Consider the following 25983-nt stretch of genomic DNA (forward strand, 5'->3'; position numbering starts at 1 on the left):
ACGATCTTGTTTTTCTGTGATTGCTGAGTTTTTTCTTATTCCACTTTGTGTTTATATCAATCATGCGCAAGCCGTTCAAGCTTTCACATGAACATCTCAGCAAAAAATGATTGCGTTTGCATCACACTGAATAATAATTAGCCTTTTGAGTGAAATTTTGCGCCTGCATACGTTGCAGACATTAGAAATAACTATTCTTGTGTTAAGATTTATCAGCAACTTCGGAAAAAACTGTTCCCCCGACTGAGGTTTTCAATAACAGTTTATTGTGAATACAATACTTTTCACTTTTGCAGCCATAAAAACGGCGGGCTGCATTTGACGTTTCGTGACAGCGGAATCTGGGCTGCATATGACCTAGATATTTTTCCTCTTCGCGAGTCTCTCTCAGGTCTGTGCAAACTGTGAGTCCGTTGCTTCATAAAAACTATTAGAATTGCTTACATGCTTGAATCATTTTTCAGGTTTTGATATGATTTTGAACTTTGGGCTTCGTAGCCGTGCGGTTAGTGTCACCAGGCATTTAGCCGCATCGTGCTAGGGAGTGTGGGTTCGATTCCCACCTCAGGCCGGTAAACTTTTCGTGAGGACTGTTTTCTGACTGTGCCACAGGGCGCTAGTGCTAGTCCGTTGTCTAGTGTGGTGCTTCCTTCAAAGGGCATAAATGCCCACTGGAAGCATTAACGTGTCAGTGTCTTAAAAAAAAAAAAAAAACTTATAAATTGACGACAAATTTTCCACTGTATTTACTATGGTATTAACGAAAATAACCGAGAAAGTTAAATTTTGTCTCGCTTTGTAGTGAAACATATCTGGTTATTTGTTATAGAGGCTACACGATGGAAGAGTATCTGAGATAACATTTAGTAGAAGAAATTATGCTAGTTACGCTTTTTTTTTAATAGCGAATTTATTTACTTCTCTGAGTGTACCTAGACTAATTTATTTATTTTTAAAGAATAATATGTAGTTATTTTTAATGTAGTCCTTAAATGTCATTTTAAGCATTTTAAGTCATTTTAAACATTTTTTTTATTTTTAAAGAATAATAGTTATTTGTAATGTAGTCCTTAAATGTCATTGACCACTGCCAATATGATGGGTTTATTTGATTTCAATCAATGTGGGGTAAACATTTCTGATTATGAAGCAATTTGTTTCTGTTCATTTTCAAATATATAATAGCTAAAATAAGATTTTTTACTTCTAATAATGTATCATATACTTAAGTTCATACTTTAAATTAGAATAGATTCCAATTTGATTAATAGTCGTATATCATCAACAAATTTCGTACAACAAAGTATTTCTGTTTTGTGCAAAACTGTTCTTAGGTGCTTGTAATAATGTTAAGTCATTTACAAGTTCACAGTGGAATTAAAACAAAAAATCAAATTTTAACCAGTACGACTTTATGAAGTAGTGCCTATTCTTCTTCTTCTTTCTGGCGTTACGTCCCAACTGGGACAAAGCCTGCTTCTCAGATTAGTGTTCTTATGAGCACTTCCACAGTTATTAACTGAGAGCTTTCTTTGCCGATTGACCATTTTTGCATGTGTATATCGTGTGGCAGGTACGAAGATACTCTATGCCCTGGAAATCGAGAAAATTTCCTTTACGAAAAGATCCTCGACCAGCGGGATTCGAACCCACAACCCTCAGCATGGTCATGCTGAATAGCTGCGCGTTTACCGCTACGGCTATCTGGGCTCCTATAGTGCCTATTAGAACGATTAAAAAATGTAAATCCCATCTCCCATATCTGCAATAAAATCATTATGATGGAAGGCTTGTAAAGTTTTCAGTAATTTTGGTGACGATTTTGAGGCGTTGAAAAATTATACTATATTATATTATATAGCACCGGTTCAATTGTCATATCCACGTTGATGCTGAAACACACAAAAATACATTTTATTACTCTGGCTTTTATGAAGAAAGTTGCAGAATAAAAGATATGATTTTGATTGTTTTTTTTTTTTTTTGTTTTTCTAGAAGTTTGCTGAACTCAACATAAAACGGATCTTGAAAGTGCACTCGAATTTATGGATGCCTCTTCTCCTATGCGTCTGATTGTTTTACTCTCTGCAGCAAGTTTCCATAGTTTGAAAAAAAAAAAACAAATTTAGACTTAAAGACGATAATATTGTACTTATACAGCCATTCCATGAAAAACCGATCTAGTGGGTCACCGAATTCCGTGAAAATTTGCTATTTTGTTCCTTATCCAAAATAAGGATACACGTGTTTTTGGATTTTTTATTAGGGTGACCTTTTCCGAAATAGGGTGACCAGAAAAATCGCAATGTTGCTAAATTTTTATTTTAAAAAAAATAATAACTTTTGAACCCCTTGACCGATTTTCAATCTTTTTGGACGAAATGAAAGCTAAAGATTTTCAGGAAAAATATAAAACATCACAAAAAAAATTTACATGAAAAAAATCAATAATTTCCGTTTTTTCGTGTCTTAAAGGCCTTGGGATCAAAGAGGCTATCGCTGTTCTTATTTTTTCTTGAAAGTTCAAAAAATTTTACGTTTACTGTCAAATTTTCAGCAATGTATATATTTTAGTTTTTGAGATAAATTTTTTTGAAAATTAAATTTCAGTCTTTTTTCATCGGCACACACTGTAGGTCTCAGCGCATTAGATTTTTTATTTTTCAAATAATCATAACTTTTGAACAGTTCAACCGATTTCCAATCTTTTTTATGGAATGAAAGCTTAAGGTTTCGAGGTTTTTTTTTGAAAAAACATATAAAACTTTGAAAAAATATTTTTTTACATTAAAATAAATGAAAATTTCTAGAAAAAAAAACTTGAAATTTTTATATATTTTCATGATTTTTTTTTCAGATATTTTAGTTTATTAAATTTTGTCTAAAAAGTTGAAATCTTAAGCTTTCATTACATAAAAAAGATTGAAAATCGGTTTAGCAGTTCAAAAATTATGATTTTTTGAAAAATAAAAATCTAATGCACTGAGACCTACAGTGTGTGCCGATGAAAAATGACTGAGTTTTTATTTTCAAATAAATATATCTCAAAAACTACAAAAATATACATTGCTGAAAATTTGACAGTAAACGTAAAATTTTCTGAACTTCCAAGAAAAAATGAGAACAGCAATAGCCCCTTTGGTCCCGAGACCTTCAAAACACGAAACAACGGAAATTATTGATTTTTGTTTCATGTAAAAAAATAATTTTTGTGAAGTTTCATATGTTTTCTGAAAAGTTAAAATCTTTAGCTTTCATTTCGTCCAAAAAGATTGAAAATCGGTCAAACGGTTCAAAAGTTATAATTTTTTTTAAAATAAAAATTAAGCGAAATCGCGATTTTTCTGGTCACCCTATTTCGGAAATGGTCACCCTAATCAAAAAATTCAAAAACATGTGTATCCTTATTTTGGATAAGGAACAAAATAGCAAATTTTCACGGAAATCGGTGACCCACTAGATCGGTTTTTCATGGAATGAACCTTAACTCTAATGAATAAGCATTTTTAGAGTTTGGTACCCAGGGGCCCAGATAGCCGTAGCGGTAAACGCGCGGCTGTTCAGCAAGACCAAGCCGAGGGTCGTGGGTTCGAATCCCACCGGTCGAGGATCTTTTCGGGTTGGAAATTTTCTCAACTTCCCAGGGCAAAGAGTACCTTCGTACCTGCCACACGATGTGTGAGCTTAAGTATGAACTACTGAACTCATTTTTGATATCATACATAGAGAGTCTTGTCCCGGCAATCCCGGGACAAAAATCCCGGGAAATCCCGGGATCTGAAAAATCCCGAATCCCAGGATATTTTCGAAAATCCCGGGATTTCCCGAATTTGTATATTGAGCTTGAATATACTACTGTATAATTTTCACATAATGGCACAAAACAAACGACACGTTGTTCTGGTGGCTGTTAGTGCATGGATGCTTTTTCGTTATTGCTTTTAGCTCACTAAATAAAAGTTTGAGATTATAGAGGATTTTGCTTGAATTTCTATTCATTTTCTGGTATACTAGTAACGTAATTTCCAAATCAATTTTAAAAACTGACAAAGAAAAACTTGATAACTTGAAACTAAATTTTAGAAAAATTCAGGTTTTTTACGTGACAAATCAATAGCGTGTACATTTTAGTTATACACAATGCTTCATTAGTTTTGGAATCCATAGTGAATTTTCTATTTATTTTTTATTGTATGTTGCTATTAGCATTAACGGCAGTTTTTGAGTAATTCAATTTTAATCTCAAGTCAAAAAAATTCACCAGGTTTCTCAACGTACTTTCTTTTGACAATTACCATTTTGCAGCCGTTTTCAATTGCCTCGGTGTGCCTTCAACTTATTCTGTTAGGACATGCCTGCGGCTAAGGTGAATATTCCAAATATTGATAAATGGAATATAAAATAGCAATGTGTTGTTTTGGTAATTATAATTCATAACGAACCTTAACAACCAGGGTCAGTTATTGTGAAACTACTCTTTTAAACAAAACTTTGCTTCAAAATCTGCTCCGACCATTATAAAAAGACAACTTTCACCGTCATCTGCCAAAGGCTGCACAGAGTGAATATAATGAATATAATTTAAAAAAAGGAAACACGGAACGACAAGTGAAGATTTTTTTGTTTAACGAAAAGTTTTCTCCGACTGGGGCGGGAATCGAACCCACACTCCATGGCATAATACGCCTAAACGACTGACAAACCGCACGGCTGTGAAGCCATTGTATAGTAATTTTGAAAGAATTTGATTTTATCCCGGGATTTCCCGGGATTTTAAAAAATAAAATCCCGAATCCCGGGATTTTTTTGAGTCCGGGAAACAAGACCCTCTAATCATACAGCACAGCAAGTATAGTTTTTTGCTCTTAAAACCGTTTATTCTCAAATAATGTGCTTATTTCAAGCAAAATTGCCTACATTTATTCATATTAGGCAGATTTTCAAAGTTTGATTGTGCAATAAAATGGTTAAATATTTGAGTTGTAAGAATTTTGACATCATTTTCCGATTCAGGAGACCCAAATTTAATAGATAGTTTTTTTTTATTCTTAATCCTGCTCTGTTTTATGGTGATCAATTTCGCCCCATTGTGTAAATTTAATTTTTTGATATTAAAACTATCTTTATGATGTGTTATTTCATGAAAAGTCGATTACATAAACTGATGGAGATCAATGGAGTACTTTGACAATATTTGAATTCCGAAGGACAACACAGCTAGAAGTTGTAAAATAGTGATCAATTGGCCCCCGGATTACGGTACGTATCTTGCTTAAACTCACTTTCAAAACCAAGGAATCAATTGAAGGAGATTCCTCTTTCGTAAGTCTGCCGTTGAGGCAACTGACAGTGCGCGTTTAGCAGAAGCAATAAATATCATGAAGCAAAATTTGTTTGAATTTTCAAAGTTACTTACAATACTTTATAGTTCTTCTATGACATTGAATGAAGAACGATCACTATTTTTACAACATTTTTAAAAAGTGGGGAACTTATGAAATTTCGGCTGTTTAGTTCTCTCGCCATGAGACATATTCGTCACCCAAAACGACTGAAGTTTAGCAGCAAAATGCACGTAATATATTGAAGATAATAAAAAGCCATTAGGGTCATTAGGGTAATTCATAATTTAAAAATGTTTGAAAATCCAATCTCCCATATGTTCCTTAACATCCTTACCAAATAGATAGTGTTCTGTGAAATTTTCAGCTTTTTCGGTGGTGATTTAAAGGTAGCTCAAAGACGGTTCCGGGTCATTTGGCCGAACGCCATTTGGGCGAATGCCGTTTGGCCGAACGCCATTTGGCCGAAAGGGTCATTTGGCTGAATGCCATTTGGCCGAATTCCATTTGGCCGAATGCCATTTGGCCGAAATTGAAAATAATAGATGATAGATAAAAGTTAGCATGAATTTTTAATGAATTCCAAAGCTGAATTTCAAAGAACAATTTATTATTAAATAAGGATAAATAGTAAAAGCATTAGCCGTAGAAGGCCAATGTCGCGACTGTTTGTGTGATAAACATCTAGTTTGCCACGCTCTTACAGTCTGAGTACCGGGCTTATAGGTGTCAAATCAAACTTTTCAACCATAATAAAACATTCTCTACAACATAGCACTAAACAAACAATCAAAAACATAAAGAGTATGTATTAATAAAATAATTCTATTTTGTGATAACAGCGCCACTAGCATTCTACTACTTATATTTCTATTGGATAAATCATCATGCATGTACAGCTTTTTTAGTATTGCTTCAAGAAATATTCAATGCTGAAGGAATAATATCCTAAATGAAAGCAATTATTAACTTCTCTGCTAGCGATAATTTTTAATAAGATTCTTTATGAGCGTATCATAAGCCATAATTACAATAAACTATGAAAAATATTAAAATATGAAAGAACAGCCTATGGTCAAAAGAAGGAAAAATCTCTTATAAAAATTAAAGCAAGTGTAATGCAAAAAAATATTATATCAGTATAACTACAAAGAACTGCCAATAATTTAAAAAAGGTGAAATCCCCAAAAAAAATATAAGATTTATTATTGCCAAATGTTATAGAACCAGTACAAATCGAAAGAATAGCTTATGCTTAAAAGAAGAAAAAAAAATCTGATGAAAATCAATCAGGAGTAAAGCTAGCACACCGTTGGTAATCCAGAAACGAATCGGCTTAGAGTCTTGACGCAAATTCAAAACATTAATCGTTTTAATTATTATCTTGGAGCATTAATATAGCGACAAATATGACGTTCGGCCACATTATCAAAATCAACAAATGACATACCTGATCAGTTATTGGGCCACACTTATGACTCCTACTCATCAGCGTTGAATCATTTTTTTCGTGATTCGGCCAAACGGCATTCGGCCAAATGACCCATTCGGCCAAATGGCATTCGGCCAAATGGTGTTCGGCCAAACGGCATTCGGCCAAACGGCGTTCGGCCAAATGGCCGGACACCCTCAAAGGCATAGTAGGTTTATATGGAAATTACTATGGAGAAATTTTGAGAAATGTTCCAAACACGCTAGTACTGTAATATAGGTACAAACTTATCATCCCATAGAGAAAACTCTTTCTTCAAACCTTAATGAAGGATGTTTGCTGAAGAAAAAAATTTCTTTTGACCTTATTTTGTTTGGGATTTTTGTAGATTTTTGCAGGGCTGTAATCCCGTATGAAGCTATATAATAGCAAAAAAACTCAGGAATATCTCCTTTCCTATCCGTCGGATTGAATTTTTCTCTTCAGAAATATTTTTATTATGGTTTGAAGAATGAGTTTTTACTATGGGATGATGAGTTTGTACTCACATTCCAGTACTAACGTGTTCGAAACACTATTCAAAATTTCTCTATAGTAATTTCCATTTAAACCACTATGTTCCATTAGGTGCTCATAACTCGTCAAGATCGTTCAGCCCAGTGGTTCCTATGGAGGGACCATCCTTCCCACTCGATTCAGGTGTTCGTAATGGAGTTTAACACACCTACGTACCTATCGACAATCAGGAAAACGAAGCCTTGACACCAAAACATTTTCTTCTATTAGGCTCGAGCGGTGTAGTTCAGCCGGCTGTTCGACCTTCGGATGAGGGCGCTGCTCTACGAACAAATTGGAAACGTATCCAAGTAATGCTAGACAGATTTTGGATCCGGTGGATTCGGGAATATTTACCTGTTATAGCTCGTCAACCAAAATGGTTCGGTGAAGTTAAACTGATCAATGTCGAAGACCTAGTAATCGTGGTGAACGAAGGGATTCGGAACAGGTGGACTCGAAAAAAGGTTCTATGCGTCACGAGATAAACGAGCTGTGCGAACATTCAAACTGCTATATGAGTCATGCGGAGACCCGCAACGAAACTTGCTGTGCAGGATGTTGCCAGAGAGGAAGTGTTGGCAACCCGAACCAGTGAGTTCGGTACCCGGAGTTCAGTAACTACCACGGTTGCGACCGATAAGGCAAGGAGAAAGAAATCCCAAGTAACATTGGTAGCTGAATAACAGCTTATCCAGCTAAAATGTTGTTTATACAGCTTCTTTTAATCTAAATAAACTGTTATTTAACTACCAATGTTACCTGGGATGTCATACTACTTATTAGTGATCCAGAAAGTGCATTATCATGATTTACTGAGTTATTAAAATACTAAATTCTTCAATTTTATCGAAATCTAAATTTGTTAAAGGATAAGCGATTCAATTGTAAGTGGGTTAAATTTATTCCTAAATGAATTTGTTATTCTAAACATTAAAACTATAGCACAGACAAATATTGGAATACACGATTACTACAAACGAAACGGATGAGTTGTACATGCAGGACTATCAAATGTAAGCAAAACTAATATTTTAAAACACATGCATTTAATAACTAATTAAAATTATTTTAGCTTAAAGCTAACTCAGAAACAAAAGTACGGGTTTGTTTTGAAGAGGTCCGAAAACGTCGTCCGCCCCTATAGCAATAATATATCAATCAAGAATGATAAGCTACTCTCTGGAAGCTTCTTGAGAATAACATAAAAATTCCATCATCCCAAGGGGCATTCGCATTTTTTATTTTTTAATAATAGTTCACATTTCTTCCAAATCAGTCCACCAGGAACTTTTGAAAACATTCTCTTGATTTAGAATGCTTTCGATATTCTGAGTAATTTAATTTTGAATTGGACTAGTGAGTTCTAAATTGTTGTTTTGCGCGCTTTCAAACTGCACAGCAAGTTTTTTTTTTCTTTTTCGTAATTATTACGCAACTAGGGTTGTCATGTCTATTACGGTTTAAACCAGCCGATGGTGTTTTGAAAAAAAAAAAAACTGAAGTCGTAGACACGAAAGTCAATTTGGAATGTAAAATTGTGAAAAATAATGGAATCGTTCTAGTAGACTTCGATCCCACGACTCTCAATACGCTAGACTTTCTGCAGCGCAATGGGCCAACCTGAAATCAAGTTCCATCACGACCTCACATTATCCTTCAAAACCCTACATCTCCTTCGGCTCTCTTAGATACCCAATTTGACTCTCCCAAGTGTGCCTACGAACAACAGTGAGAGGAAGCCATCTGCTATATGTCAGAAATGTTTGTTTTGCAAGCTTCGTTCTAAATTAATTTTGATGCACGATCAAAGAAAACGAAAAGAAACATCCCATGTGTAGCGGCCCATGATCGACAATATATCGCAAGCTGTAACAAGTTTGATAAATACGAGCAGCGAACGAGAGCCCCAAAGAGAGAGCGATGATTAAAACGATTTTTCTCACTGGTTTGCCATTGGGAGTAGGTGTTTTATTTTGCTATAGCACGATAAACATCCGAAAGCAAATGAGTCCCCTAGGTTTGCAGCAATATATGATAAACAGGCTCTTATGATGTGCTGCAAGTCATGGTTATTACAGAGAGCAATAAGCGAGAGATACTCTCAATTTTCTCAGGATCCAATTTCTGTAAGTCTATGATATGCTTTGCTATATCTGTAAGCTTCAGAAGAATAACCTGGTAGTAAAAAGTTTTTCCAACTGACTACAGGATTTCTTATTTCTGTTCTGGAAGTTTCTGAAACCAAGTTCTTCTTCGAATAGATCAGAGTCATTATTTCTGCTAAGCATCGACTCGTTATACAACTTGAAATAACTGTACAGCCTTGATGCTTTTCTTTGCCTTGCCCTTGCCTTTACGGACAATTTTGACTAAACTGCTTTTAGTTATTAAGTGACGCTTTAGTGATTTAGTTATTATTTATTATTTTTTAGTTGATTTATATTTAGCTTATTTATTAATTCAGATGTCAAAATGCTAGTAAAACAGACTCTGCCATAAACATGACATACAGCCAACTCTCCAATACTTGATGTTGAAGGAACAATCAAATTAGGGTGGCATCTAGTTACAGAACACAAAATCAGTGCAATTGCGATCAAAGAGACCATCTAGTTAGCCATAAAAACTAACTATTACTATGGTTCTCTCACTTGATATCGAGATACAAATTTTCTTTACGAAGAAGACAGTGTTATTTACCACAAAATTTAAATTCAAGATGATAGTTCCTCGAAATGAACTCGACCACCAACAGCAAGTCATGGAAAGAACAATTATCAGGGTTGTCGCTTTTTGTCTTTTTTGTCCGTAGATAGCCTCCACCCTGACAACACCTTTTCCCAGCAATCGTATACTAATTTTCTTCGACGATCCTGTTCAAACTTTCCGCCCATCATTGTCAAACTCCAACGATTGCCACCGACTCCAGCTAAGAGAGCTAAACCACATTCTATCCCTTCTCAACTGCATTTTCCGACCGACGACCCTCGACTCGTTACCCTCACCATACTCTCAGCAGCGTATCATTTTCAATCGCAAGCATCAATCCCATCCACCACCGACAACGACAACGATTGCGATGACGATGTGATTGAGGTCTACCGGCATTGGATTGGTGCACAATCTGTCAGATTCACTTGCTTGCTTGCTCGTTTGCTTGCCCTCGCAGATGGACCAGTGGTTTTCAACTGGGGAAAAATTCCCCTCTAGGGGGAATTTGATGCATTCGATTATGTTTTCAAATCTACGTAAGTAGCATGAAATTGTCAAGAAAAGCATTTTTCTTCGATCGCAGAACGCGGTTGAAAAGAAACGTAATTTTAAATGGACCTTACTGTAGAAAATTTGTTGACCATTTCTTCCGTAGAAATTTTTACTTTTCTTGAGCGAATCAGCATACTTAGCTTAAGTAATCTCCACACAATTAAAAAAAAAAACATGGTTAGCACAGTATTGAGCAAAAAACAATATTTCACTTAATTATGAAGAGGCAATGAGGTTTGTTGAAACTTATATAGGGGTACACAGAATAAAAAGAGGTTGGAAACCACTTCCCTAGTCCACACAGGTACCGGCTGAAACCATCCAAGAACCGCCCGAGAAAGGAATCGTAGATAGCAGGATGATTGGTACAAAGTTGTATGCAAACACAAAATCCTGTTACTCGATTCAATATGCAAGAATTTCTATTTGAATACCCCTCGGTCCCCCGCATGCAGTGCCTCCTCGATTGTCACCTGACCTGCGCTTGGGCTGGGAAAGCTCTGCACATTCGATTGTTCGATACCCGTGAAAAGAAGATGCTCCTTTTCCATGGCTTGCTTGGGTGATACGGGGGAATGGAGACACTGAGAGATATGCATATAATTTATTCATTTCGATACAACATTGTCGTGGGGATCCGTATCCTGGGACAGAGCTCTGAATCCCCTCAGGGAATCCAGAGGGTGGATGCATTTGTGGTGAATCTTCGGGGGGAAGCATGACTGATGGGTCGTATTTACCTATTGACATCATAAAGAACAGGGTGGAGAGAGAGACAGGGACTGCTGGTTTGTCGAACCGAGATAAAATAGTTCCATTCGATTACACACTTTCTCTGGTTTGTTGCATGATGGAAATTGCATCCAAGCAGGCTGTGCTGCCCCAAGAGTACGGATTGTCAGTAGCAGGTCTCCTCAGACAATGGTGCGGACATGGATTCTTATGTTGTTGTTATGTTCTCGTTTGAAAATATGTGTGTTTTCACACTTCCCGGTGGGTGTCGGGCAAGATAGCAGTCCTCAATTTGGTTCAGTGTTTGCTTGTTTTGTGAGGTGCCATGGGAACGTCGATCCATCTCACTTATTGATGGGGTAATAAGAAAACAAAATTGTACATCCGATTTTATGGGTTTAAAATGTACTCGATTCCGAGCAATAGATGCACATTTGCCATAACAAATTCAATCTCGGAGTGTCACATCTAATTTTCTTCGGTAATCTGCCATTGTGTGATAGTAATCGAATACAAGCTGGCAGACAGATAGATACTTATTCAATAAATTGCAAAATATCTTTCAGTATACCGGAAAGCTATTGCTAAACAGGAACTCTCCTTATTCCTAATGCAAATTGGGTTGTCGCAAATTAATCGATTATTTCGATTAATCGATTAATCGACTCACTAATCGATTAATTTTTCATCGATAGCTGACTCACTTAATAATCGAAATAATCGATTAATTGACTTCGATTATTTGACGATTTTTCCAAAATAAAATGACCAATTCAAACTACGATTATGTTTTCCTGTAAAACACTGTGTTGTGTTAAGCTAAGTATGCTGTTTCACTCAAGAAAAGTAAAAAAGTTTCTTTACTGAATGGGTCAAGAAATTTCCTACAGAGAGTCCCATTTGAAATGACATTTCTCACCAACTGCGTACTGCGATCAGAGAAATGTAATTTCCTGGTCATTTCTGGGAAGAAATTCTCCTCGCATCGAGATAGGCGATTCCTTTTCTTGTCAGTAGCAAACCAGCAAACCAGTTTTCCAAACACAATCCTATATTCCTATACTGCCGTGAATCGCAAGGCAGTCCCATCTGATTTTTTGTCCAATTATAGTTTATACATGTTTTGAACATATATTCCTATTATTATATTATTATTATTATATTATATTATATTATATTATATTATATTATTTATGACCTTTCAGCTACACTAACGAGACTGCATAATTTGTTCGGTAAAATTTGTAAAAAAAATACCAAGTCGAATTATCCTATAATGAAATGTGACCTCATTACAGTCCCACTGTATAGTTTTGTAACGTGTTATATTTCTCTCAAAAGGTATCAGAATGATGAGCAAAATGTGAAAGTTTCATTGATATCCAAACATGTGTCAATCTCCTGAACTTTTTTTAGTATTCGTTTGAATGGAACTCACTTGCGATTCACAGCAGTATATTGTCAATCAATGGCCATGGGTCATTATGTCATTGCATACGCCACAAATTTTTACTAACGTTACCATGTTTTACACTTTACGGGGAGAAGAGAAAAGTATTCTGCTCAATTTCCTTTATTCACTTTTGGAAAGATTCCACATTCAACGTTTTCTTGATCTTCCTAAAGTATCTCTTGAGATTTTCCCACATTTTTAAACGAATGTTTACAATAAATTCATAAAAAAATCTCTTTTTTTTTCTTCGTACATCGGGGTGATTTTTAGACATTGGCACTAAAAAAGAGATAGTTCTAATATTTCCTTACTTAAGAAAACTAACTTTGGAAAGCGATCGTATCCATGCTGCAATAATCTTTCAGTGACCTCGGGGAGCGGCGCTACAATGCTTTTAAACGCTCTCAAAAATTAACTTTTGAACCTAATTTAATTTTTTTACACTCTCATGAAAATGTATGAGACCCAAGAATAGAGTTCTGAACAGTTTTTGTAAATTTGATCATGCTGTACACAAGGAAGTGGTATACACCTATGGTCAGAATTTCATAAGCGTGTATGGCTCACTTTTTTATTCTGATTCACAAGAGCATCAAGTCATGGACGATTGATTTTGGTCATGTGATATCGGTTCTGGTAGATCTTTGTGTGGACAATTCCTGAACATCATGTTGTACCATCATTCGTCAGCTCAAAATCTATGATTTTTATCCACACTCAGAAAGACGTCATACCATAGCAAATATTAAATAGCTTATATCCAAATTCTTCATTTTATGACAAAACACGAAGATAGAACGAAATTTATATTATTTTTATACAAAAGTAAAAAAACGTAAAACCTGCGATCAATAACTAGAATCATGGAATCGGTACAGATAGGGCTACATAAATTGCTCCAGAAATATCGTATGAAAATTTCCAGAGTGATTTTCCCGTTAATTTATCCAGGAATTCATAGATTTATAAACTTGTACAGATTTTTCCACAGATATATCCTAAAATTGCTCCAGGAGTCACATTGCGAAGATTTTTCCAAAGAGATCTCTAGGAATATTTATAGCTGTGTAATCCATGTAGATGTCTCTAGGAATTTAACATGAAGCTCAAATATGAGATTCCTTCATTTTTTTTCAGGAATTGCTTCAGAAATTCCTTTATGGATTCCTTCCCAAATTATTTCGTGATTCGTCCAGGCATTTCTTCAAAGGATTCTTGGAATTAATTCAGGAAGTTGGTAGAGATTGTCTCGAAATTCATATCAAGACTAATTTAGGCATTATTTTCAAGGCTTTTCCTCCAGGCATTTAAAACAATAAATAAAAAAAAAATTGAAATAATCTTTAGCGTTTCCCAAAAACATTCCAAAATATTTCTCTATCACTTCCATCTAGGATTCACTAAAAAACCCTCATGAGACCGTAAACAACGTCCTCTATGTGCACCTGCAGTATTTGCCTTAAGAATCCTTACAGAAGATGAACCAAGAATTTCACCAGGAGTCGTCCACAGATTCCTCCTGATTTTTCTAGGAATTGTTCAAGGGATTCCCCCAAAAAATCCTATTAGGATTCCAGCGAGAATTCCTTCAGAAATTCCTCCAGACGTTACTAAGAGATTTCTTCAGCGATTTCAACCAGGGCATTTAATAAAAACTTTTCCTCGGATTTCTTGGAGAAATTCTTGGAGTATTTCCTGTAAGAATTCCAGGAAACAATCTGGAGGAAATTTTTGAAGAAAATCCAGGAGAAATAACTGGAGAAATTCCGAAAGAAAAAAAATTGTCAATTCCAGGAGGAGTTTTCAGATGTACATTGATACATCCTAATTGATGAGTTTTTACAGGTATTCTTCAAAGAATTTCAGGAATAATACTCTTGGAAATCTTGTAAAAACAAATAAGGGATTACTGAAATACAAAACATGAGGAAATTCTGGTCGATTTTAGGAGAAATGACTGTAAAAAACAGGTAGAATCCCTTGAAAAAAGCTGGAACAATTCCTAGAATAAGTCGTAGAGGAATCACCGGATAAATTTATAAAGGAAAACCCTAGGATTTTTTTGGAAGACTTCTTCAAGAACCTCAAAGAGATTTTTTTTGAAACTCTGATGAAATTCCTGGAGGAACTCTTGATAGAACCACAGGAAAATGTTTCGGAGAAGCCAAGTGATGTTTTTGAAGCAATGGTTGGAGAAAGCCCTCAACAAATTTCTAAAAAAAAATCTTGAAGCAATCCCTAGAGGAATTTCAAACAAAATACTTGCAGCCATCTCTTAAGAAATTTCAGAAGGAGACCCATAAGCAATCCCTAAAAGTTGTATTAGAGCCATTTATAAAGGAATCCATGGATGAATTATCTAAATACTTGCTTGATTTTTTGAAAAGCCAATAATAGAACATGAGAAAAATCTGTAACTTGAGATATAACGTGGGTCATTGGCTACGCGTCGGTCCCCCAAAGAATTTTGGAATATCTCCGGATCCAGATGACCAATGATCAAAACAAATACAGATTATTGAAATAGAAGAGTTTTTTGAGAACTTGTGGTGGTGCAAATATACGGGAAGTGTACCAGTTTTGGCCACCCTAAGGAAAAATATTGTTTATAAATAAATCAAACGACCTTTGGTTATTGTCAATACATCAAACGAAAGCTTTCAATCCATGCTCAGCAGGGAAAATATAAAAACTTATCAGAGACTTTATTTTTGTATTAAAAATGAGGGTGGCGAATACTGGACCACTTGCACCAGTATTCGCCACGATTTTAATTTCGGTTCCTGAATTCGCCACCTACGTTGATTTCTTATGGAGGGTGGCGAATCAGGAACACCATGGCGAAAAATAGGTGCAAAGGAGCAAAAATTTTAAGGAATGGTTTCCAAGAATGTTTCCGTATCATCTTAAAGCAATTTAGCGAGCACTATACAATTGGCAACCATATATATCGTAAAACAGTATACAATCCGGGGTGGCGAATAGCTGGTACATGGCGAATACCGGTACACCTTCCCTATTGAGAAACAAAAAAGTTATAGCGATTTCAATATTTCTTCATGGCAAAATATTGAAGCTGCTCGTATTGGGGTTAAGAAACCTCTGACACAAAATGCCTAGGAGAATCTTTGGCAGACTTTTTGAAAAAAAAATCGCGAAGGAAAAAACTGAAAAAATCTACTGAGAATTTCTGAAGCAAAATTTCTTGAAGTATTCATGAAGGCATCTCTGGAGGGGTTTCATGTGGACTCCTTGGTAGTTTTGCTGGAAGAATCTCATGAAATTTTCTAGAGAACTCCTTGAAAGAATCCTTGTGAGAATTTTTTCAAGGGAATTCCGTGAGGAATCTTGAGAAAAATTCTGGGAGAAATTGCCGTAAAAAATCCTGGAGGAGCCTGAGGAAAATATCTGGGACAAATGCATGGAGGAATCTTTGGAAACATGAATGATGTTGAAATTACGGGAGAAATCCCTAAAAAAATCCTGTCGGTAGCATCCCTGGTGGAATTCCTAAAAGAGTCTCTGGCAGAATTCCTGCTGCAATTGTTTCAAAGCCAATGGTCATTTTCGCCCTCAATGCATGATGTGAAATTTTTGTTTAATACATAACCTTTTGTTTAATACATAACCTTAACAAAGGACCAACAGAAAAAATATCCAGGTTTCCTGAGGAAAAGGGGAAATATCCAGGTCTTACTCCAAGAATTCTGCCTTTTTTATTAAATTTTTTCAATGAATTCTTAAAGGATTAAATTCTAGAAGTTTATCCAACATTTCCTCAGGAATTTTCCTTGAAATTGTTTCCAGCAGTTTTCACCGGACATTTTCACGGGTCAAAAGTATCAAGAAACTTATTTTTAAACTACCGTCAAAGGGTACAAACGCTAGTGGAATTAAATGGTATAGTACTAAATTCAGTTTTTCATCATATATATAAAATCTCAGAGTTGTCTGTCTGTCAGTAACGCTTTGAAATGTTTCACCGAAATGTATCATTGAGCAGTACTACAGCAGAATAGTCGAGAAATTTCGGTATTCTTATTCGTGATCTGGAACTTTTGAAACTTTCCACAGCAGAAGAAACACTACAACAGCTTTGAAGGCTGTGAAAATTTCGGATTAAAACTTTACAACAGCATGAAGACATCATGTGTTAATAGAAGTATTGTTGGAGCATACATTTAGGAGAAAGGTCATAAAGTATACCAGGCCAAATTGAACAAGTGCAAGATGAAATGCAAAGTTTTGAATTTTAATTTGCAGTTTGTTTTAATTTGCAGGGTTCACTTTGCAATGTTGATTTTTTGGCTTTCACATTTTTTTGAAAAGTGGCTAGCCACGTTGGGTAAGCTAGTATTCTAATAATTTCTGAAAAACATCCTTGACGTTTCTCTGGTGACAACTTAGAAAATAGACTGGGAAATTTTAATTATATTCAGATGAAATTCCTAGTGAAAATCATGACATAATGCAAACAGTAATACGAAAAGCACAGACAAACAGACGTCACACTCTCATCGTTGTCCGTCGACCACCTTTTAAACGGTCGATTCAAAAATATGTTAGGTGGCCAATCCGCCACCCGTAGCGCTTGCTTCGTTTTTGTTCGTGTTTGACGTTTACACACTACCGCCATCTGTTGGCCCGTCAGCCAAACACGCTAATTTTAGCATTGGGCGTACATGTCCTCGTGACTATGATTTTGATTGAGATTTGTTCTAAGTGTTACGTCTGTTTGTCTGTGCGAAAAGTAACACTTATGGTAATGTCGCGAGAAAATAATAAAAAAATAATCTAAAAATAAACTTCATAGAAAATTCTGGTCAGGTTTTATGATTAATCGATCTCTTCTTCTTCTTCTTCTTCTTCTTCTTTGTCTTCTTCTTATTCTTATACATCGATCTTATATCCTCTATTTCCTGCTAAGTTTCTCTTTGTTTTCTTAACTTTTGTTTGTGTCTCATTGTTTTTTTTCCTGGTTCCAGTTTGGTGTCTTTTTTCAGGAAAGAACTTAAAAGTTCCAGTCCTAACTGCCCATAACTGCATATTTAACTGTATTTTATGGTAGTATGAGAAGAAAGTAAAATTTTTTAAAATTGTATAGTAGACTGTATGTATAGACAATATTGCATATTGGGAGAATAGACAGAAAATAATTCTGATAGAAATTTCATTGCTACAACATTACGAGGCTCATGTATAATCTCAATGTGACTGTTATGCGATTACAACTGGCAAACAAATTGGTATTTTTTATCGAATTTTCTAGAACAATCTCACAGATTTCAGTAAGTTGATCGTAAGTGTTTATCGTTTGATGACTCTCCACGGTATTAACTCGAAGTTGTCAAAAATTTCGAAAGTGACAAATATGCAGTTCTGGGCAGTATACCAGTCCTAGTCAAGAGTTGACATGACAGCGGGTCAACGGATTTATTTTTTTTTTCACTGATGCATTTGTCCAGAACTCAGACGCATGCGAGGGGATATTCCATAAACTTTAAAGATAACGTTAGGAAATTGTGTGTAATAATTTGTAGAATAAACATGCAGTATGTCGGGATAGCTAGGTTATAATGTAAAAAAAAATCAAACGCATAGATTAATAGTAAAAACTCTATTAATCTTTACCGTTCTCCTCCTTGCAGAATTGTGAAACAAATATTCAGAAGGTAGAAAACTCTGAAGTAACCTAAACAGAGCTTACCTGAGAAAACTGAATATCGGTATTAAGATATTAGATATTAAAATTTCTTGAAGAACGAATTAAAAGTTCATTCGTTCATCAAAAGATCCTTAGAATTTTGTAACAGTTCCGTAAACATTTTTAGTGGTTCTGATAAATACGAATTGTTTTACAAATTCTTTAAGTTATTCCCTACAATTTACCATGAATAAAAATATCACAAATTTCAATGGAAGTTCGATCTTATTATTCTCGTTCATGTATGTTCTGCATAAATGGATCAATTCTATTTTTATTTTTTATTTTCATAATGGACATCATGAACAATGGGAAAGAAAAGGATAAGCTTCAAAATTATAAGTGTAGGCCATTGGTTCAACGAAATACTAATATACTAAATAGAATACTAATAACATACTTAAATTCATCTTGATTCAAAACAAATAACTTGAAGAAACAATTTACTAAGCCATGAACCTCAGCTTCATGCTTCGAAAATTGGATAAATTCTATTAAATTTTAAAAGAATTTTATCGTGCATGTCTATCCGAATTCACAAGAATTTATCAATTAGGAGCTATTGTTAAAACTGTTTTTCAATTAAATTTCGGGCATCTTGGGGCTGGGTTTACATGAAATGTAAAATTTCGTAATAATTTGAAATTTCACTACAGAAACATTGTGCTAACAAATTAAACCAATTTTAAGGAACGAAAAACCTGCTAACATTTATTGTCATCATGTTTAAAACTAAGTATTTCATTTTGCCCCACCCGTTTTAGCCTACTCCGGTGTACCTTATAGCAGTAAGAACTCATATTTACAGAAAAAATGTCGATTAATTCGATTAATCGAAAAATACTAGTCGATTAATCGCTATCGATAATCGATATTCTTGGACTGTAATCGATTACCAACTAATCGATTAATTGAGATTTTGAGACAACCCTAAATGCAAATAATGAGCCCACCTTACTTATTTCATAATTTAAACTTTTAACAGTTTCACAGCCATCATAACCTAAATTGCACATTTTCGCCATTTATCCCCTTGGCACGAGCGATTTCCCATTCGAAGGAAATGACACAAAACAGCCTACTTAAATTTGAATAATTTATACAACATGCCAACTGTTGTAGTCGAAAAACGCTCACATTAACCTGCGCCTGCTGTGGTTGGCTTCTTCTGGAATGAAAACGGCGACAGTCAGTAGTGCAATGCCCACTGCCGAAGTCCCCCCACAATTCCTTATGTTTTGATTTATAATTATAAATATTTAACTACAGCTCTGCGTTTCGTTATCTTCTCTTTTGCAGAATGTGTCCCACCGCCGCCAGGAGGAAGTTGTTCGCAAACAGACGGCACGCTAAATAATCTATCGACTCGGTAAGTAAGACGTTGCGAGCTTATTTTCCGAACATGAGAAGAGTGTATTTGGCACCGTTTTAAGGTAATTTTCAATGTGGACTGTTTACCGACGAGAAAGTTTCCTATGAATTTTACATCAAGCTGAGCAGGGAGAGAAAGAAAAATGCTACTAAAAGGTACTTATGCTGAGCGTCGTTAAAGTTTTGACAAACACGATTGCTGGGCAGCCTGAAAATGCACTCTCGGAAAACTCCGATCAAAGAGTCCAAAGCTGGAAACGATCATCGAGGAATTCATTCCGTTTAAACTTTATGATCCTTTTATTTAAATTTCCCGGTTGCTGAGTTCCAGCTCTCGGTCTCGGTTCAGCCAAACAGCCAAAAGGGGGAACGCATTTTGCATTGAATTAATTTTGGGTTTCTTTGTTTCAATCTGCCCGTTGTCCGGTGCATCGTTGCATTTTGGGAAATTAAACATTTTTGGCAACCGGCCAGATTTTTGTATACGATAGTAATTCGAGTGAACTGTAGTAATTTGATATGAGATAAGAAATTTGCATGCATGCCAGACATTTCTGCTTAATTTTCAAGAATATCTGGTTTCAATCATGATATGCCATGATTTATCAAACTATACTTTAGCGTGATTGGAGTTATGCATTAGTTAAATCACAAAAATATATTCGTACAAACTACAATTGCAACCAATTAAGATCAAATTTTGAGGTATTCCAATGGAACCGAACGTTGCTAGAAGTTATAACTTTTAGCAATACCTAATATTAGTATTCCGATAACATACTTGCTTATCTCAAAATAACGAATTATCATTGTATTGTAGTTCATCATGTTGTAGATATTTGAGATTGAATGCTCAATCAAATTGAGTGCACCGTACGTGCAGCTCAAAAATCTATGGGATAATAATAGATTTATACAGAATCCAAATATTATAACGGAACACCTCGATACGATGCAAGCGTGAAGCTACATTGTAGCCAACAACAAACCATACCTAAACGCTTTATTGATTGGAGCTCTTGATACGCCCAATTTTAACAATCCCAAACCATTACCGATCGCCATTTGACTGGCTCTCTGCACTTCCAGAGCTTTAGGATGATTCATGTTCACCACCATAGCCGCCTATGATGATTATTGATGTTGTGCAAACACAACAGCCTACTGCTCCACGACCAAGCCCAGAATAGGTAAATGTAGATATTTTCGGCATAACCAAACATTTCAACATGGGCTGTCAAAGCCGCAAACACATTTTATCTCGCAAACAGATATCTATATTGAACGTCGATTAGCCTGGAAGGGTGCGCGCTAATTTGATGGTCCTTTCGCGAAAGTGGTGCAACATTTGCCGAATCAATAATCTGATTATGATGATGTTACCGATGCAGATGCGTCGAGTATGGCAGCCCTAAAAACGGATTGTCCAATATGAAGTAAACTTGTTAATTATGTGCCTACTTCGATCAGCATCGATAATCCGCTTCGTTAGTTAACCTTCCCATACCTGGCTGTCACTCACTCGGCGTAGTTTTCCGTGGAACCACTTTCAGCGGGAATTACGCGGCAAGTTTCCTACATTTCTAAAACCGCATTGGCGACCACATCGGCGTTATCGTACTGAAAAACACCCAGTCCCAGACAAGGACACTCTGGACAGCGAGAGAGGATCCAGATCTAATCAAATTGCTGCAATATTGGTACCCAAGGCCATTAGTTCCAGATAGTCGACGGAGAGTAGCCTACACACCCGGCGAAAAGGCCGCCTCTAGGTCCGGCATCTACCTACTGGAACTCGTTCTGTGGCCAGCGAAAAGTACGGTCCGCACATAAAAAAGGACGATCCCATAAGACGGCTACGACGACGGGACACCGACCGAGTTATCCTATTGTTCCATTTTGTGTGCGAGCCGAGCAGACGGATCATCTCCTATGGTCCAGACGGTGCATTGGCACAGTGGTTCAAAGAGGACAAAACTTCAATATTTAAAGAAGTTTACACAATTGGTAATATTTTCCTCGGCGATGCCTACTTAACCCTTTTGTGGTTTAAATTTAAAGTTTGACACATTATGGTTAGATTTTGAATTTTATACACCTCTTGCAAAAGATCCTTGACATGTTTTTCCATGAGAATTCATAATAGTGGTCCATAATTCGCCAGCTGTTTTATAATTTGAAGAGAACTTAAACCATAGTAATATTTTAAAGAAATTGTGCATGGATGCACCAAATACACCAAAGTCGAGTAGGGATAGTTAACTGTATTACAAAAAGTACCTTTAAACTATACCAGCTCGTGAATGCGCACGATTAGATTAAGTAAATTAGAAACCTTTTGTTAAAGTTTTCAAGCGATGCTTTGTTCATTTTGTGAAATTTGTTTGATCATCACTTTTGTGACTTTTAAAGGTGTACGGAGCGCAATTCTAATCATGAAATAACAATCCTGTAATGCTAGTGCTAGGCACCTGGAACCTATTTTATAGTGGTCATGACAGCCGGTGGTGCTGAAAATGTTTTCAGAAGCACCTTTGAAAATATTGAAGTTTGATGCCCATATTGATATGGCTCCTGATATGTTCCTAATTAGCCATTTCCCCTAGGGCACCTGGAACCTACTATGGAGTGGCCAGTGCATCTAATGGTTCTAAATATGCTGCTGGAAGCATTAGTTTGAAGATTGATGCCACTTGGATATAGCTCTGAATATTATTTACATAATTGGTAATACCAACATGACTGACCATATTTTACGGAAATGGTCATATTTCAGAAGATTTTCAACGAATCTTAATGCGTCCACCGGCATTCAACTTCCTATTAGTTCTAGTTTCTATGAAAATTGTAAACATCTATACAACTTCACACCGCACAAAAATACAAACGACAGAGAAAATACCATTTGGACATGACCTCGGAAAATCCGGAATATCTCCGGTGTCCGGTGGCCCATATGCATGGCCGAGCAAGTTCCTGAAACTAGACCAAATTTCCCGTCGACTGCTTTCGGATGCACCCAATTTCATCAATTTTTCATAATGTTATAAGCATTTGAATTTAGGCAAAATTTTGCCTATCTCAATCATTTTGCCTATCCCCTGTAGGTCACGCCAAATTACATCATTTATCAACCATACTTTTCAATGTCGACTTCCATACAAAATACAAGACCTAATATAAAATAGTGACACACATACATTGAACAACTGAACAACTTTGCCGAAGGTGCCTGTCTAAAAAGTCAAGATCCTGAAGTATCCATGCCGCCTGGTGGCAAAATATCCTATTTCTTGGCTCAAATAATGATAGCCCTAGAGCTACTGAACTACTTTGCCGAAGACACTATCTTTCTAAGTGGTCAGGCTATCTGCAAACAAAAGTTTCATGCTTACTAGCGCCGCTTAGTGGCAAAATTTTCAATCAACTACACAGAAAGAAAAATCCATGTAAATTCCAACATAAACCATGCACATGAAGGGAATGCCAGAGTTGTCGAAAATTTACACGTTACATCATGTAAAATTACAATAACATCATGTAAGTTTCCGCTATATATCATGTAATCTAGCATGGACTCTAACTGATTACGCGACAATTCGCATAAATTTACATGATGTTGATATAATTTTACACGACGTGTCATGTGAATTTGCGACAAAGCTAGCATTTCCTTCATGATCATACGCTGAAATTTACATGGATTTTTCTTTCTGTGTAGCTCGAACAATGATAGTCCTTAACTTACTAAACAACTTTGCCGAAGATGCCATCCTTCTAAATGGTCAGGATCCTAAAATATATGCAAAACACAAGTAAAACTTCCATGCCCACTAGTGCCACCTAGCAGTTGAATTCCAAATTAAATGAGGTGTCATCATATAGCGCTTCACCTCCAGAAAAACTTTACTAAAGACCCCAAGTTTCTATATTATCTGGATTTTGAGATATATCGATTTCAAACTGTGGTTTACTCGAACCGTATATAGTGCGTTGACTATTATACGACTATCATTCGACATGTGTTGTATTTACCGCATTCTAAAGGTTCATACAGTAAATAAAAACTGTCAGTATTGTTTTAAGAAGATTCTTTAAGAATACGTTTTGGTTTGGTGTCGATAGATATCTTTGTTGCAAAATGATAGCATATAAATTACAACTATGTATTAATTTGGGCTTATAACGCAGCAAGTCAATTTTCAATCACTTGCAATTAGTCAATAATTATATAAATATAATAACATTTTGTTACCGTTTGGATGATTTAATTAACCCAAGAGACTGTTCTTTCATACTCTCCAAATAAAAAATATATATTTCGCTCTGTAGGTCATGAACTCAAGTTGTTTTAAATTATATGGAAACACATTAAAAAACAATTAAATTGTAAGCCGAGAAAAAAAAAAGGAATACCGTAATCCGGGATAACATTGATCATTTTTTTAAATTTTTTTAAATATTTCGCTTGAAAATGCAAATGTAGCCAATTTTTTATTTTTAAAACAAGTACTGCCACCCATAGCTCATGACTATGTACTGTATTTTGTTTTTTGAAAGATTTAAGCATGTTTAAAAAAAATGTTTTAAATGATTTTTTGATTTAGCTGATATGGGGTAACATTGATCACCTATGTAAACAAAGTTCATTAATATTGAAAATGTCGTTACTTACTTAAATCATGGCTCCCGAAGCCGAATATAAAGGTCAAACGCTTACAAGTTATTTACTTTTTTAGTTATTGTAAAATTAAAAACACCTCGAACCGCGGAATACGCCTAAAGGTAGGCAATTTCCTAAGGGAATTCTATATTCTTTACAGTAATTCGTTAATGTTTCCTTATTAAGCATACTTATGAAAGTTTTGACAACGGAATCGTATTCAGCGATGCCATTTTTAGTAAGAATCGCATTTTCCTTGCTCATATCGTTTGCAGAACTTATGTGAAACATGAATCTTCGGTAGTGTTATCCTTACCTATTGAAATAATAGTTTCGAAAAATTGACAAATTTACGCATAAGGTAAACGAAATTTTCGCAAAAATCTTCACTTTCATTAGCTCATCAATATAAGAAAGAGAAGCACAATTCATGATTTGGAAATGTTCCTTCAATAAATGATGATACGAACTTTTTATGAGATAAGTCATTCCGATCAATGTTACCCCGCTGATCAATGATACCCCGGATAACGGTATTTCAAAATATTATAAATTATTTAAATGCACAGATATGTAAGTATTTAATTTTGTAATAAAAACGTTAAAAATAAACAAATAAAAATAAACTCAATAATATGTTTAATTTTTGTTTTGATATTCTTTTGAATAATGGTGCTCAACAAAATTAGATCATAATAAGATATGCATATCATATTCTGATAAAATTTTATTATAGATTTGTTATGTGCCTCTAGACACGCTTCCATTATAGTTCACAGCTATGAAAGAATGATCAGTTTTTATTTTATCAATGCCTACTACATCTCATAATTTTTTTTTTTTTTTTTATTCAAGTGATCTTCTTAATTGATTTGGAAAGCATACATTTTTTTGCTATTTTGTTCACTTCTTTACCAAAAAATCATACATATTCAGTGATACTCCCACTTTACTTATCTCTTCATTGCTTCATAACATTATGCCTTCACTGTACGTCTGAACCAATCTGAGCAACAATCTGAGAAATAATCTGAGAACCAGTCTAGAATAAATTCTCAGAATTTTATTTAAGAATCTGAACTGTCTAAACCAATCTTATTTTGTTGTCAGCTGCACTGATAGAAATATTTTGTGGTTTTCAACTTTTCGATCTCTGACAACAATAGAAGGAGAAAATGAAATAGGGAGAGAAAAATAACTCAAAAATAAGTAAAAAAATACTCAAATATGGATTTTCCGTTTTCTCCGCATAAGCAAAAATAAATTTGTTTGTTTGTCTCGGTTAGGAGCGAATTTGTGTTTTGTCTTATTGAAGAGTTTTGTTTTGTCTCACTGAAGAGCTTTGATTTGCCCACAAAGAGCAATATTTGTCCTCGAGACGGGAGAAACATGCCGTTTTACCTGATGTGAAGGCAGACTACCTATACTCAAAATAAACTGTTACTAAAAGCCTCTGTCATCTGT

General features: G+C 35.3%; 1 protein-coding gene across 1 annotated transcript in view; it reads left to right on the forward strand.

Moving 5' to 3' along the window:
• LOC110675282 overlaps positions 1 to 25983 on the forward strand; it is a 685744-nt gene that overhangs the window by 559159 nt on the left and 100602 nt on the right. The window contains exon 6 of the mRNA XM_021839766.1: positions 19785 to 19854. Coding sequence (XP_021695458.1) covers positions 19785 to 19842 — 58 coding nt within the window. The 3' untranslated portion in view covers positions 19843 to 19854. The remainder of the gene's footprint in view (positions 1 to 19784; positions 19855 to 25983) is intronic.

This window comes from Aedes aegypti, chromosome 2 (genome assembly GCF_002204515.2).
Source record: "Aedes aegypti strain LVP_AGWG chromosome 2, AaegL5.0 Primary Assembly, whole genome shotgun sequence".
Lineage (NCBI taxonomy): Eukaryota > Metazoa > Arthropoda > Insecta > Diptera > Culicidae > Aedes > Aedes aegypti.